The sequence below is a fragment of the Microcebus murinus genome, chromosome 22, assembly GCF_040939455.1.
Source record: "Microcebus murinus isolate Inina chromosome 22, M.murinus_Inina_mat1.0, whole genome shotgun sequence".
Lineage (NCBI taxonomy): Eukaryota > Metazoa > Chordata > Mammalia > Primates > Cheirogaleidae > Microcebus > Microcebus murinus.
Window position 1 is genome coordinate 15,388,918 of NC_134125.1, and position 14,625 is coordinate 15,403,542.

The following is a 14,625-nucleotide window of genomic DNA, read 5'->3' on the forward strand; positions in this document are numbered from 1 at the left end:
CAGGAGAGGGGACGCAGGGTCAAGAGTGGGTGGAATAGTCTCCCTTTCCTTCCATGCCTTCTGCCTGCCTGTGTTTTGTACCATGTGCGTGTCATTGCTAAACAGAGAAGAACTTGGGTGTTGGAGTCAGCCAGACCTGAGTCTGAGTCCTGGCTGTGCCACATGTCAACAGTCAGCATTTATGGAGCTATTTCTGTATATCAGGCATTGTGCTAATGTTGGCTTATTTGCCATTTACTGGTAATGTGACATTGGGCAGGTGACTTTTTCTCCGAGTCTCTTTCCTCATTTCCCAGTTGTGAATGATACTGCTTTGCAGAGTTGTTACTGGAATTAAATGAGGACATTAGAAAGCCCATTAGTGCCTGATATAGCGAGAGAACTCAATAAATGGAAACTGTGAATTATGGCTACAGTCCTGTCCGCGGTGTGGTGTAGAGATGGCGGAAGAGGCACGTCAGAGAGAGAGGCTGCCGCCTCGGTCTTCAGGGGTGAGTGTGGGGCAGTTCCATATCCCCCGCTGCCTCCCACAGGGTGGCTTTTCCACAAAGACAAGGACACTGGCAGTGAGCAGGCCTTTCCCAGACCTCTCCCCAGAAAGATTCAGTTCTTACGGTACTAGAATTTTTTACCTGAGCCTTTGTTAACATTGTCATTGGTCTGTGGAGTTAGCAAGCACCTTTTGTAGTAAGAGTTCCATTTAGCATTGGCCTGTAGTTGTCTGTTTCATCCCTGTTGCCTGATACGGTATTCACTCCCCACCCCCACCTTGTGGTTGATGATCTCTTTGCTCATGGTTTTGGAATTAGGGAGTGTATACTCTAGATTGAAGAAAGAGAGTCATTCATCTTATCAGCACGTTCTCTGGAAAACTCAGAAGCCAGTGTAATTCATGGGAAAACTGCAGTACCTGGGAGTTTCCTGAAAATCTCTGGCCCTTCTGCCTTAAATGATGATGCTCTCTTGGAAAATTCCGAAGTACCTGGATTGCTCCCCTGTGCCACCACTCAGACCAGGCACAAAGCATGACCTGCACTGATGGTCCTCTCTCCCTTCCACAGGTAACCATTAGCCTGCCTTTGGGGTCACCAGGTGACTCTCAACCTTGGCTACACAGTACGTCACTGAGGAGTTCAGTACTAATGCCTGGGTCCCAGTAGAGATAGCCAGGGATAATTGGGCCAGGTGTGGCTGGGACACCTGGACTTGGAAGAACTCTCCAGGTGATCCTGTGATTGAGCCAGGGTCGAGAACCACAGGTGTTGATCTTTCCAGGTGTTACTTTTACCACAACTATTTATGTCCTCAATGTGCTGTTGATGTGTTTTTATTTAAATGGTGCTATATTGTGTGGGTCTGTTTTGCTCTTGCTTGCCCTGCATTCTGCTTGTGAGATCAAGCCATGAGTAAATAGCCCTAGATGAAACATGTCATAGTAGTGGAGTGCTTGCTGCATTCTAGAAACACACTGCCGTTGAGGGAGCCATATGCTGTGGGCGCTTATGTGGATTGTTCCAGTGTTCACCGTCAGGAATGTTGCCGTCCTTGAACACGCTCCCTGTGCGCGTGTGGTTTCTCCAGGGACTTGCCTCCCAGCCCTCACCACATCGTGGCACACGTAGACAGTCATGTTTTTACTTTGGTACATGAGGTGGCTCTGGACTCCCCAGGCCCCACCCAGCTGTCGTGGGGGCTACATCATTAAGATCTCCCACTGTTGGAGCACTGCCCTGGAGTTTATTCTCAGGAGGAGAGTTGGGCATGGCACCTTTGGCTTCGTTAGATATTGCCAGAGTCCTCCCTCGAGTGGTTGTGACAATTTACACTCCCTGCAGCAGCCTGGATTTTTGCCAACACTTGGCACTGTCTAAACTTTTAATGATTGCCACTCAGCATGCCATGGCATGCTGCTGTCATATTCAGCATTGCCTAATTTCTAGTGTGTTGATGTTGAGCATCTTTTTATTGGTCACTTGGTTTTCATCTTTTAACTGCTTGGTTGCATCTTAATTACACATTCTCTTTTTTCTTACTGCTTTGTAAAAGTATTTTCTGGATCCCATTTCTTTGTAGTTCTGTGCTGCAAGTATCTGCTCCCAGTCTTGACTTGTCTTTACTTTTTTAATGATATCTTTTGCTATCTCAGTGTTTTTACATTTAGATCATTGATCTACCTCAGTGGTGCTCAACCATGGGTGACTTTCTGGCCCCCAGGGGACATTTGGCAATATCCAGAGACATCTTTGGTTGTCACATCTTGGGGGTGGGGTGCTACTGGCATCCAGTGGGTAGAGGCCAGGGATGCCGCTAATACCCTACAACGTACAGGACAGTTTCCCCATAACAAAGAATTATCTGGTCCAAAATGTCAGTGATGCTGAGGTTGGAGACCCTGCCCTAGGGATTCTGATTCAGGAATGAGGCAGGTTTCTAGAATCTGAATTTGTAACAAGTACCTCGGGTGGTTTTTTGATCAGGCAAGTTTGGGAGCCACAAAAATAATCTAAGTGTGGCAAGGAAACATCAGTGAGGGCTCCCCGGAGGAGGTGGGTGAAGGGAAAAGAGAAGTTGGACATCCCTGGAGAGAGGAAGCACGTGGCATACCCACAGGGTGGGGAGGAGGCGAGCCTGGTGGCTCAATCCCTGTGACCCCCTGAGCAGCCTTCTGTTTTGGTACCCTGAAAGCCACACACGTTCCCTCCTGTGGGCTGGAGCGTGCTACCTGTGGACACTGCTGCCGCTCTGTTCTGCAGCAGACGTGATGAGCTGTGTGAAGGGCTCATTGTCAGGGACCCACAGCTCCTTCCGAGTGCTGTCAGTAGACCTAGCATCGTACTGTGCGTCTTCTGTACGTTCTCCCATCGTATTTTTATGCCAACCCTGTGAGATACCATTAGTAGCAGAGGAAACTGCTGGACAGAGAGGTTAAGTGAAGAAGCACCAATGTCATCTAACAAGTAGGTGGCCGAGCCAACACAGGCCTTTCCTCGTAGTCACTGTGCGATGCTGAGAGACGTCCCAGAGCCCGGTCCAGAGCCTTCCAGTCTGTCCTCTCCAGCCTTGCCTAACGGGTGGTCAGATCCCAGGCTGCCCTGACTTGGACAGCCTTCCTGCATAGCCCTCGTCCTCCATGGCAGCAGGGAAGACACCCCCACAAGCAAGGAGCTGCTTGACTTCCATTTGCTTTTCTACACACTAGGCTCTTGAGCTGACTTTCCAGAGGGAAAAGCTTCCTGCTTTGAAAGCAACCCAAGTATTTAAAGTCAGAATGCTAATTGAAACCTCATGGAGAGAGTGCGGGCCTATTTGCCCTTATTTGTCCAAAGTATGATTCCTTCTCTGCAAGCATTTCCTGATAGCATTCTTGAGCTGGAGCCCAGTGTCACGGTCTGCCTGTTCGTTTCTGGAAACTCTAGGCTGTCACTTGGATAATTGATTTCAGGGCCCTCGCTCTATCTACACAGCTGAGTTTTCTGTACATCAAAAGCAGAATGTGGACGTTTTCTTCCCTGAGCTGCTGTTTCTCTTAAAGCCTGGGGTTCTACTTACCTTTTCAGTTCCAATGAAGAGAGTTTTCCTATGAGTTCCTTTTCTTTGAGGTCTAGTCCTGCCTTCCCCACTTAGGAATGTCACTTGACCTCTCCAAGACTCTACTTTTATCTGTAGAAAATGCAGAGGAATGAGCCTCCCACAGAAAAAGTGTTGGGAAAGACTACAGTTTTTCCACACCTTGTCAGCTTTTTGGGAAAAAAGGTACTTGGTCGAGTAACGGGCTGCAAACTGGTAGCCTGCAGGCCCATCTCAGCTGTGGATATATTTTGTTTGCCCTGTGGTAGATGGATGAGGGGTGTGTGTGTGTGTGTGTGTGTGTGTGTGTGTGTTTAATTAGTTTACCATTCTTTAAAAATCAGGAGAGTCACAGAAAAATCTGGATTTCTGGCCTCGCTTGGAACAAGAGCTCATGCAGCCCTGGGCTCACATTCCTGTCTGGCCACTCGTGGCTGGAGCAGGAAGAGCCCACCCCTCTTGGGGCAAGGCACATGCCCCGTGTCAGGCAGCAGGGCCTCAGCCCAGCCCACCTGCACTCATTTATGCTGCTTGCTGGCCCCTGTGGGCATCTGAGTTGTGTAAGATATTGACTCCATATTTTGTTATCTCCAATGTAGAAGTGGGTGGGGTGACATCTGGAGGTCACTGTCGGGGTGGTGTGATTTACCAGCCCTGTGAAAGCCTCTTCCTTTCTTGAAAGTAGGGTTTGACTCCAGGCTGCACATTCTGCCCCAGTGGGAACTGTTCTCCCACTGTGCTCAGGAAAACATACCGTGTGGAAGTACAAGGTGGAAGGCTCTGGAGGGTGGAGTCCAGCCCTTTAACAAAAGGCCCAGGAACTTGAGGCTGAGTAGTTTCAGGAAGGGAACATGGAAATGGCCTTCATATCAGATTTTCCTGGTAATCATTGCAAAAAATGCCAATAGTGCACTAAAACCATGAGAGGATACTTGGAAGGGCTGGATTTAGGGGGCAAGGGATGGAGGGAGGTGGGCAGACTTGGACCTTGGAGTATGGAAAAGATGCATTTGCTGCTCTTGACTTTTATTGGCCTCTGACACCATCCAGAGTCTGAGTAGGGCCCAGGGCAGGGCACAGTTGGGTTAGGAGTGGAAGTGTTGGTCTCTTCTCCCAAACTAGGAGCAAAAGGAGGAGGAAAATGGGCTTCAGTTGGCTAATTCCAGTTTAAACTTCCGCACTGCCCTGTGTACTGGTGTTTTCTCACTTGTAATGTGGGGCAGGAGCCTCGCGGAAGCCCCTGGCCTGAGGTCACCCTGCTGGTCTGGAGGCCAGGACTTAACCCTTTTATCTGTCTGGCTCTCTTTTTAATGTTTCACATCTTCAATTGAGAGAGATTTGGTGTTTGCTCCATTTCTAACTCCCTTTTCCTTACCTCCTCCTCTTCCCAGGCTCTAGTCCTGTCTCCTCCAAATACCACTCCCAGGGACATTTGCATTTCAGTAGAGTAGTGTTTTTTTTTTTTTTTTTAATTTTTTTTAAGGTTGGTTAAGTGAAGCAGTGGGATTGGAGAAGGAACAAAGGAATCTTTAACTGGTTGTGATCAATTAGTTGTAAATACCGCTGTACTCAGACCAACCAGTAGAGGAGTTTTACTTTTATTTATTTTTATTTTTTATTTATTTTTTTTGAGACAGAGTTCACTCTGTTGCCTGGTCTAGAGTGCCATGGCGTCAGCCTAGCTCACAGCAGCCTCAAACTCCTGGGCTCAAGCAATCCTCCTGCTTCAGCCTCCCGAGTAGCTGGGACTACAGGCATGAGCCATTATGCCTGGCTAATTTTTTCTAGACATGTATTTTTAGTTGTCTGGCTAATTTCTTTCTATTTTTTTTAGTAGAGACGGGGTCTCACTCTTGCTCAGGCTGGTCTCAAACTCCTGACCTCGAGCTATCCTCCTGCCTCGGCCTCCCAGAGAGCTAGGATTACAAGCGTGAGCCACCGTGCCCAGCCTAGTAGAGGAGTTTTTCTCTGTGGTCCCATTCTCCCTTGGCAGCTGGAGGGAGCCGGAAGACAGCCCAGCTGTGCTCAGTGCCTCCCACAAGAGGAGCACCCATGTGTAACAAGCCCCTCTGTCCTCCTCCTCTTCCCCCCTGCAGGCTGGATCCTCATCGACCGGTGCGGAAAGCACTTTGGTACGATACTCAACTACCTTCGAGACGGGGCAGTCCCTTTGCCCGAGAGCCGCCGGGAGATCGAGGAGCTGCTAGCAGAGGCCAAGTACTACCTGGTCCAGGGCCTGGTGGAAGAGTGCCAGGCAGCCCTACAAGTAGGCATCACCTTTCTTCCCCTGTGGGTGGGGAGGCACCAGGCCTACTTGCCTTCCTCGTCCTTCTGCAGAATTTCCTGTCTTACTGAGATGGAAGAGTTAATGAGTTAGCCCTGGAGCCAGTCCCCTTCAGTCAGAGTGACCACCGAGAGGCGGTCCTCTCATGAACAGGCCACCTAACTGCTCTCTAACTTACTTCAGTCCCATGGTGTCGAGTCTTCTCATGTATGTTGCAACCCTTCAGTGAGCCACAGGGTATAAAACTTGATCAGTGTTCCGGACCCATCTGGGGACTTATTTTGGCCCCACAAGTCACTGTTGGGAGCCCAGCATAATTTTTACAAACACCCCTTCCTTCTTAGCTGGATTGGAGCAGGACTGTTGGAGTCAGGTCTAATGATAGTAAAATCCCACAAAACCGAAACGCTTCTAGGCATAGCCAGCAGCCTTTTATTTCAAGCAAAGTTACAACATGACAGAGAATCCTTTTGGGTTGTCCTGCTGGTCTGTGTGCATGAGCTACATGTCTGTGTCCAGCCCTCCCCTGGAGCAGTACCCATAATGCCTAGCTCCCTGAGGCACTGTTGCCACACACCACCTCTACCCGGAGTTCGTGACTCATGTCAGTCTAGCTGATTGTTGCAGCATTTACGTTATTACTGTCAGTTCATTTTTATGTTTTGTTAAAGCAATGCATGAATATCATTTAAGAAGTCAAATAGTACTGCAAGGTTGATGTCAAAAACACCACCATGCCCCCTCCCGCCTCCCCTCACCCTTGAGGGTAGCCTCTTTGGATTCTTTCAGTAATTTTTCTATTTACATTTCTACATAATTTGCCTATGTTGCTATTTACTGACTTTTCAGTTCTCATCATTGTCCACTGGCATTACTATAGAAAATTAGAATTTAGCCCACACACTATACCACTCCCAATTGCCACCAAGCTTGTACTTATTTCTTCTCCTGTTCTCCCAATACGGTTTATCACAGTTTTGATTAAAACTCAGAGTTTACATTATGAGGTCTAAATATGGCTAACAGTTAAGCCACAGAGTATACAATGATTATTTTCTTTCTTATGTAGCATTCAGCTTGCCAGGGTTAGTGATTGCCTCATTGTTTGTTTGCTTGGTTTTCTGAGTATATATTCCTAATGTAGTCCCACATTCTCAGACAGTCTCCTGTCAGTACGTTCAGACACATCAGGGATCCTCCGTTTCATCTTTGTCTTGGAGACCTGCCCCCTGGCTACTGTTTTTGTTAGTCTGAGGTTAGACCTTCAGGCCTAACTGCCAGATTCTCCTTCCTCCTCTCAGTTTATCTCGCTTCATCTTTCTGTTCTACTTTCTCAGAGTTTTGGTGGTTTTTTTTGTTTTTTTTTTTCAACGTTTGAACCTTCTATGGGATTTTTCATTTCTGCTGTCATCTTTCTAATTTCTAAGAGCCTTTTCTTGTTCTGTGAAAGCTCTCTTTTATATAGCATGCTGATCGTGTTTCATAGGATGCTGCATCTGCTCTCATCTGTCTGACGATACTATTTGAAGTTCTCTTTGTTCTCTCTTCATTGTCTGATTCCTTCTTTCTTTTTTTCTCTTTGTTTTGATTTCGCTCTCATGTTTGAGAGGCTTTCCCTGTACAATCTGATGATCCTTGGCTGTCCGTTGAAAGAGTAAGACACTGAGAAGCTATCTGTGCGTGGGCAGTCTTTAGTGTCCCGTGGGCTTCATTGTTGAACGATGAGGCTGTTTCAGTGGGAACCCCAGTGATCAGAATCTATAAGTCATTTTGGAGGGCAGCTGGTTTCCCTGTAGAGAAATCTTCTACTTTCCTCCTGCCTGGTGGGAGGAAGCCCAACTGTGACTGCCTTTTGGGATCTAGTAGGGGAAGAGGTGGGTGGTGCTCACCATTTAGCGTGGAGATCTTTACTAAATCCCCCCGTTTTCAGAACAGCAGCTCAGCCCTGACCTCTGCTCCACAAACTGCTCCAGGAAAGTGGACTTTTCTTCTGCCAGAGTGGGGAAGGGGATGGATCCTCGGGGTCTAACTGGAGCTTCTGCCAACTGGCAAACAGTCCTCTGCTCTTACCGCGTGCCCGCCAGCTCTCAGCGCTGTTCTCGGGGGTGTCCAGGCGGCTTTCCCATCTGCCCACTCGAGTCTCAGCTTTCTCTCTTTGGTCACTCACCTGTGACCTGCTTTCCACCCTTGAGTTTTTGACCTCTTTTTTTTTTTTTCCATTCTTTTCTCCATTCTTTTTCTCTTACAAGCTTATACCTTTTTAAAATTCTGACCTTCTTCCATTCTTTTTCTCTTATAAGCTTATACCTTTTTAAAATTCCTCTGCAGTCATGGTAGCGGGATTTTAGGAACTTTTGATTAAATCGTCTTTCAGCTGCTACGTTGAGGGCTATTTCTGAATGGCTTCCTGGGCCGTGGAAAATGTGTCATCATTGTTAGTATTTACTGAGCACCTTGGCATGTAACGGCTGTAGCGAGGAGCAGACTTACTGGAAAAGTCATCTCCCAGTCTTCTCCCATCTGATTCATTTGTGTTAAGAATCCTCCTGTCTTCCCAGCCACAACTGCCCCTCACCAGAGCCTGTCTTTGCTCAGCAAGCTAGCTTAAAAAATGCAATGCCGGACAGGCCTCCTGGGCTGAAAGCATGTTTTGTTCCAGCAGAACAAAGATACTTATGAGCCTTTCTGCAAGGTTCCTGTGATCACTTCATCCAAGGAAGAACAAAAACTTATAGCGACTTCAAATAAGGTATGTTGGAGGCACCCTTGTGGAATTTCTTTTGCTACCAGAAGTAGAGATGCTTCTGAATAAGTTTTGAAATAAAAGTGTGTGTAATTGCCTGAGCAAGGCCCGAGAAAGGGTTCTGGATGGGAAGCTACAACTCATCTTGTGTTCCCCCCTGCTTTTGGGTCACGTTGTTCCCGTCTCCAGCTAGCAAGCTCAGCTTGTCTGCCTCTGCTGCCTCAGGGCAGGGCCTTGCCCTGTGGGAAGCCACTGGTTCATTGCACCTGCGTGCCAAGTAACTCTCTTTTTCCTTTTTTAAAACAATCCACAGCCAGCCGTGAAGTTGCTCTACAACAGAAGTAACAACAAATACTCATATACCAGGTAAGGCGTCAGCTAGTAAAGACATCTGCGCTCCTAAGAAAACCTCCACTTATACCAGCCAGGCCCCGCTCCTCTTGTTCTGTTTAGATGAGGATGACCCCTCTGTACCTCTGGAGTGCCTGGGTGGATGGACAGATAAGTAGAACTTAGGTAATTCATACATACCATGACATTCACCTGTTCAAAGTATTCAATTCAGTGTTTTTAGTATATTCACAAAGTTGTGCAGCCATGAACACTAATTCTAGAACATATTTAACATCCCAGAAAGAAACTCTCTACTCATTAGCATTCACTCCCCATTTCCCCCTAACCACTTGCCCTCCACCCCGCCAGCCCTAGGCAACCACTAATCTTCTTCCTATCTCTATGAATTTGTCTATTCTGGACAATTCATATGAATGAAATGTGTGGCCATGTGGCCTTTTGTGACTGGCTTCCATCACCTAACATATTGTCTTCAAAGTTTATCCACGTTGTAGCGTGAATCAATACTTCATTTCTGTTTACGGCAGAATAACATTCCATTGTATGGATAGACCACATTTGGTTTATCCCTTCATCATTTGATGGATATTCAGGTTGTTTCCACTTATTGGCTATTGTGTATAATGCTGCCATCAACATTCATGTACAAATTTTTGTGTGGATGCATGTTTTCATTTCTCTTGGGTAGACAAACATAGGAGTAGCATGCTGGGTGATATGGCAACTCTAGGTTTAGTTGTTTGAGGACCTGCCAAACTGTTTTCCAAAGTGGCTGCACCATTTTACATTCCCACCAGCAATATATGTGGGTTTCAAGAATGCTTGTTGGCTCTTGGGAACATGTAGCTCTAAGGTTAGCTTCTAACCTTGTCGGCTTCCCTCGAACAAATGTGGCTCCTGACTGAAGTGGCTCTGGATCCATTTTTATGTCTGGAGAATTTGAGGGGGGGTAGGGGCATTTAATGAGGGTACTCCAGATCCTTACAAAGATCTATGATAAAAAGTCTCCTTTGAGCAGTGCCATTTTCCTCCTTGTGTGGGCTGGTGAGTCTCTGTCCTCCACCTGGCACTGTGCCCAGAGGCCCGGTGGTTCAGCATTCTCTCTCTGGCTGTCGCAGAGCTGACACTCAAGCACATAGGGCAGGATCACAGGCTTAGGGGCCAGAGCTGTCTTTTGAGGGGCCTGGCTCTGCCACTTCCTAGTTTTTGGCCTTGGGCAATTACTTAATTTCTCTGACCCTCACTTTGCTGCTTTAATCAATAGTAATTATGGTGCTTTTCTCATGGGATTATTGTAAGATTGAAATGAGATAGTGGAGAGAGAAGTTGGACCCAGTAGGGCCCTGCACATAGAAGAGCCCAAAAAGGGTGGCTGTTTTTAGCAGCTGTGGTCACCTTATCAAATGCTCTTTTACAGCAATTCTGACGACAATATGTTGAAAAACATCGAACTGTTTGATAAGCTGTCTCTACGTTTTAACGGAAGGGTCCTGTTCATAAAGGATGTTATTGGGGATGAAATCTGCTGCTGGTCCTTTTATGGACAGGGCCGCAAGATTGCTGAAGTCTGTTGTACCTCCATCGTCTATGCCACTGAGAAGAAACAGACCAAGGTAAGAGCCTTGAGAGGACAGTTCTGAGTGGCTGTTATGACATATGTCCTTGTTGAACTTGCTTTAACTTGAACAAAATAAACTGAAAGAGGGAAAGACATTTAAAATGCTTTTCGTTGCCTTATGGTTGCTTATCGTTAAAATATTCCTTATCTTTTAGGCCTTGGCAAGATCCAAATGTAGGTCTTGGAGAAACAATGGCATTTCCCTTCTGAAGCTCAGCAAGTAGACAGTCACACTACACCCAGATTCCTTTGCCATAAACATAGGTCTAGATTTGCTCTTATACCCGTGGGTGTACGCTGCTGCCAGCGTTTCCTCCGCCTGACATCAATGCCGTTCCTCACCTTCCTCCACGTGACATCATTGCCCACCAGCATGGCCTCGTGTGGTCTCATCAGAGGAACTGTGCTGCCTTCAAGATCTTGACCTCGGCTTTCTAGTCATGTCTTGGTATCTGTCTGTCGTCCTCTTACCCACTGCCCTAGGGCTTCATTCCCCTTTCTCCCAGGGCCCGGTTCAAGTTCCTTAGCTCCTAATCTTGTTGACTTCTTTGGCTTCCTGATTGAACTGGACTCTGGACCCATTTTTATGTCATCCTCTCCAAACCAGCAGGCTTGACCTCTCCCTTGACTTCTGCCACCTTGCCATTCCCCAAGGCTAGATGACACCACAAAGTACTCCTGGAGGTCTGGCCCACTGTTCACTGAACTTCACTCTCTTTAGGTGGTCTGCTTGCCTGCCCTCCTTGGGATATGTGAGGTTTTCTTTCTTTCTTTCTTTCTTTTTTCTCTTTTTTTCTTTTTTTTTTTTTTTTTTTTTTTTTACTTTTAATCACAATATACACCTTGTCATTTCTTTTTCAGCCTATCTAAGAGAAACGTGGTAATCTGATTACCAGTGACATGCAGCAAGACTGTCACGCCTCTGGTCCTCCTTATACAGTCTGCTCAGGTTATTATCGTGCCCCACAGCTTTAGGAGGGACAGAGTTCTGCATGGGTCTGGAGCTGGCTGCAAGCAAAAAGCAAATGAGAAAAAATCAGATCATAAAGTAGAAATCGGAGTCTTTTCTCTTTAACTTATGATTGAAAATTTAAGTCATACACCCAATTTATTTTTATTTTTTTGCAGAGACCAGGTCTTGCTATGTTGCCCAGACTGGTTTTGAACTGCTGGCTATAAGCAGTCCTCCCACTTGGGCCTCCCAAAGTGCTGGGATTACAGACGTGAGCCTAATACACAGAATTAGAGTAGGGCAATGATCTTCCATGTACCCGTCACTCAGCTTCAAGGGCCATCAACTCAGGGCCACTCCTGCTCAATCTGTTCCCCCTCGCCAGCATTCACAGGATTCATTTGACAACATATTTTATTCATAAGTATTCAGAATCTATCCTAAACGGATATATATATTGTTTTAAGATATCCAAGAAGGGGAAAATACTGAGGCTCTTCTTTTTTCCCCAAAGATACCAGGGAAACCAGACTCACTTGCTTCCCTTATCCTATTAGCAAGGCACATCATGCCTCTTTTCTCTTATGAGCTTTTTTTTTTAAGGGTTGTGAATTCCTCCATTAACTAGATCCCCCTTTTGTTCATGGTTTGGTTTTTGTAATATACCTGAGTTGCCTCTGCCCTTGGGTATTAAAAGGTAGTCATCATACTGATTAAGCTTTAATATTAAGACTGCTCATTTTTAGAGCTTAACAGGGAGCAAGGGGATTTAGATACCATGTGGTCTGATTTTGAGATTAGCAGATGGGTTTCAGAGCGAGCCTGTACCAACGTTTGTGAAGCTGGTTAGTGGCAGAGCCAGCATGGGAGGCCAAAGGCCCCCTTTCTGTGGCTCCTTTTGCTCTGCTGTTTGTCCCTAAGGGTTTCTTCCTTTCTCCAGGAGAAGCCTGTGACTGGCTTATGCAGGGAGTTGATGTTGGAGACAGCTGCCGGGGTAGGAACAGGAGCCCAAGCTGCTGGGAGCTGTGCTTCAGGGCTGACACTCGCGTGTTGTTTTCTCAAGTCACTATGCTGATGTCCCATTTGAGTTTGGGGGCTTTTTTCCTTTTTTTTTTTTTTTTTTTGGTAATAATTGGTATCTTTGCTTTCTTGATACAACATTTCCAGTGCTTTACTAATTCTTTTAGTATCATTTAGCTGTCTTTTGTGGTTCATTTGGAAAGGGTGTGACTTTCTGAAATTAAAGTTTAAGCAGGTGTTTCATACATATCAATACGTTGTCCGTTTGATTCCTGATTCTGATTTGCTGGGGAGTAGATGGTAAGGAAGCATAGAATTCTACCCTTCAGTGATCTTTTTTCTTTGTGTTGCAGATTGTATCACTGCTATTGTCTCTTCTGTCATCTCTACTCAGTTATTGAGCCCTTCCAGTGATTTGGGTTTTTGTTTTTATGTTTGTCTCCATTATTGTATTTTTCAGTTCTAAAGTGTTCGTTTGTTTCTTCCTTTTATCTTCTGTCTCATTGTTAAGACTTTTATGTTTCCATTTGCTCTAAGAGCATCTTTATAATAACAGCTTTCAGGACTTTGTTAGATAATTCCAACATCTTGTGTCATTTTGGCACTGGCATCTGCTGATTTCCTTTTCCCACAGGAGTTGAGATTTTCCTGGTTCTTCATATGCCAAGAAAGTTTGAATCGTATCCTGGGCATTGTGGATGTTATGTTACACAGGACTCTAGGCCTTGTTTAAATCCTAGGGAGAATGTTGATATTTTAGTTTCAGCAGGCAGTTGACCCAGTTAGGTTCAGACTGAAAGTTCTACCAGGCTTCTGTGGGTTGTAGTTCCAGTGACAGTTCAGTTTCAGAGCTTTGAGATCTGTCCCACCTGTGTACTGCACCGTGGCCAGTCTGTCATGGGCAGTGTCTGTCCCAACGTTCGGTTAACTGTCCCTGCTATTTAGGGGCAGAGCCTGCAGCTGGGGGCGAGTCTAGGAGTTCACGCACAACTTGGCAGGCTGCTTTGTCAAGTGCCCCTTCCTTTGCAGTCTCCTCAGTACTTTAATCTTCCCCGGGGCTCTCCTTTTTTGGTTGTCTGGCCAGAAAGCTGGTTCTTTAGTTACTCTGCTCTGCTACCACTTCCTGTGGTCGTGCTTCTCTGAGACCAAGCAGCATGAAGATGGGGGTGGGAAGAGCTGTAGGGAGTCAGCCTATCCTCTTGAGACCACGGCTCTTGTCAGAAAGGAAGGCTCCCGTCCTCCGCTTTGACACCTGTGGTCTCTGGTTGCCGCCATAGCCACTGCTGCCATGGATCGCTCGGGGCTGCGGGCAAGAAAACAGAGAAAATCAGGAGATTTCCCCTCACACTTGCGTGTTTGACTCTATTGGATCCTCTGGTCACCAGAGACCTTTTGGAGCCTTCTCTGTCCTGGTGCCCATTTCTGGGTTTCAGGCTGGATTGATGCTGGCAGGGGTAAGCTCACTGCTGGTATGGTATTACTTCAAATTCTGGTCTCTTCCCCCAGTTTGCCTGCAAGCTGTGTCTAAGATCTCTGTTTACTGCTCACAGTCCTTGGTTAGCTGCTGTGTGCATCTGTCCTGGCTTTGTAGTGTCAGTGAGGAAGACAGGGTAGAGGGTGCTTACTCCATTTCTCCTGGAACCAGAACCTCAGGGTCTGGCCCTTTAAAGCAGAGTCTAGTCTATGAGTCAGACGTGTGGGGCCCACTTGTGTGGCCCTTCTCCTGTTGACAATGTCTTAACCCTGAAGGGCAACAGGCAGACATAAGAAGGATCATGTCCATTTCATGAGGGTCTCTAGGCAGTCCCTGTTCAGAAAGAATGCCTTTACAGGCCCCTTTAAAGTGTGGAAGGACTCGTGAGCAAGGTTGCAGCCCTGTTAGATAGCCACATACTGGAAATGCCCTAAATGTCCATCACAGTGAAATGCAATTAACCATTGCATTGTTGCATTCTTTATAATTCTCCGATGTGGAATGATCTCTAAGCTAAGCTAGGGACAGGAAGGTATAAGCTGAACGACAGTAATCCCAGCTATTTGGGAGGCTGAGGCAGAAGGATTGCTTGTGGCCAGGATTTCGAGACCAG

The 14,625-nt window shown here is 46.5% G+C and overlaps 1 protein-coding gene across 3 annotated transcripts in view; it reads left to right on the top strand.

Moving 5' to 3' along the window:
• Nucleotides 1–14,625, top strand: part of KCTD10 (potassium channel tetramerization domain containing 10) — a 29,344-nt gene that overhangs the window by 10,929 nt on the left and 3,790 nt on the right. For 2 of the 3 annotated variants that reach the window (XM_020283035.2, XM_012756519.3), the window contains exons 3-6: nt 5,664–5,833; nt 8,511–8,600; nt 8,908–8,960; nt 10,366–10,561. In XM_020283035.2, the coding sequence (XP_020138624.1) occupies nt 5,664–5,833; nt 8,511–8,600; nt 8,908–8,960; nt 10,366–10,561 (509 nt within the window). The remainder of the gene's footprint in view (nt 1–5,663; nt 5,834–8,510; nt 8,601–8,907; nt 8,961–10,365; nt 10,562–14,625) is intronic. The other variant, XM_012756520.2, reaches the window with a different exon arrangement.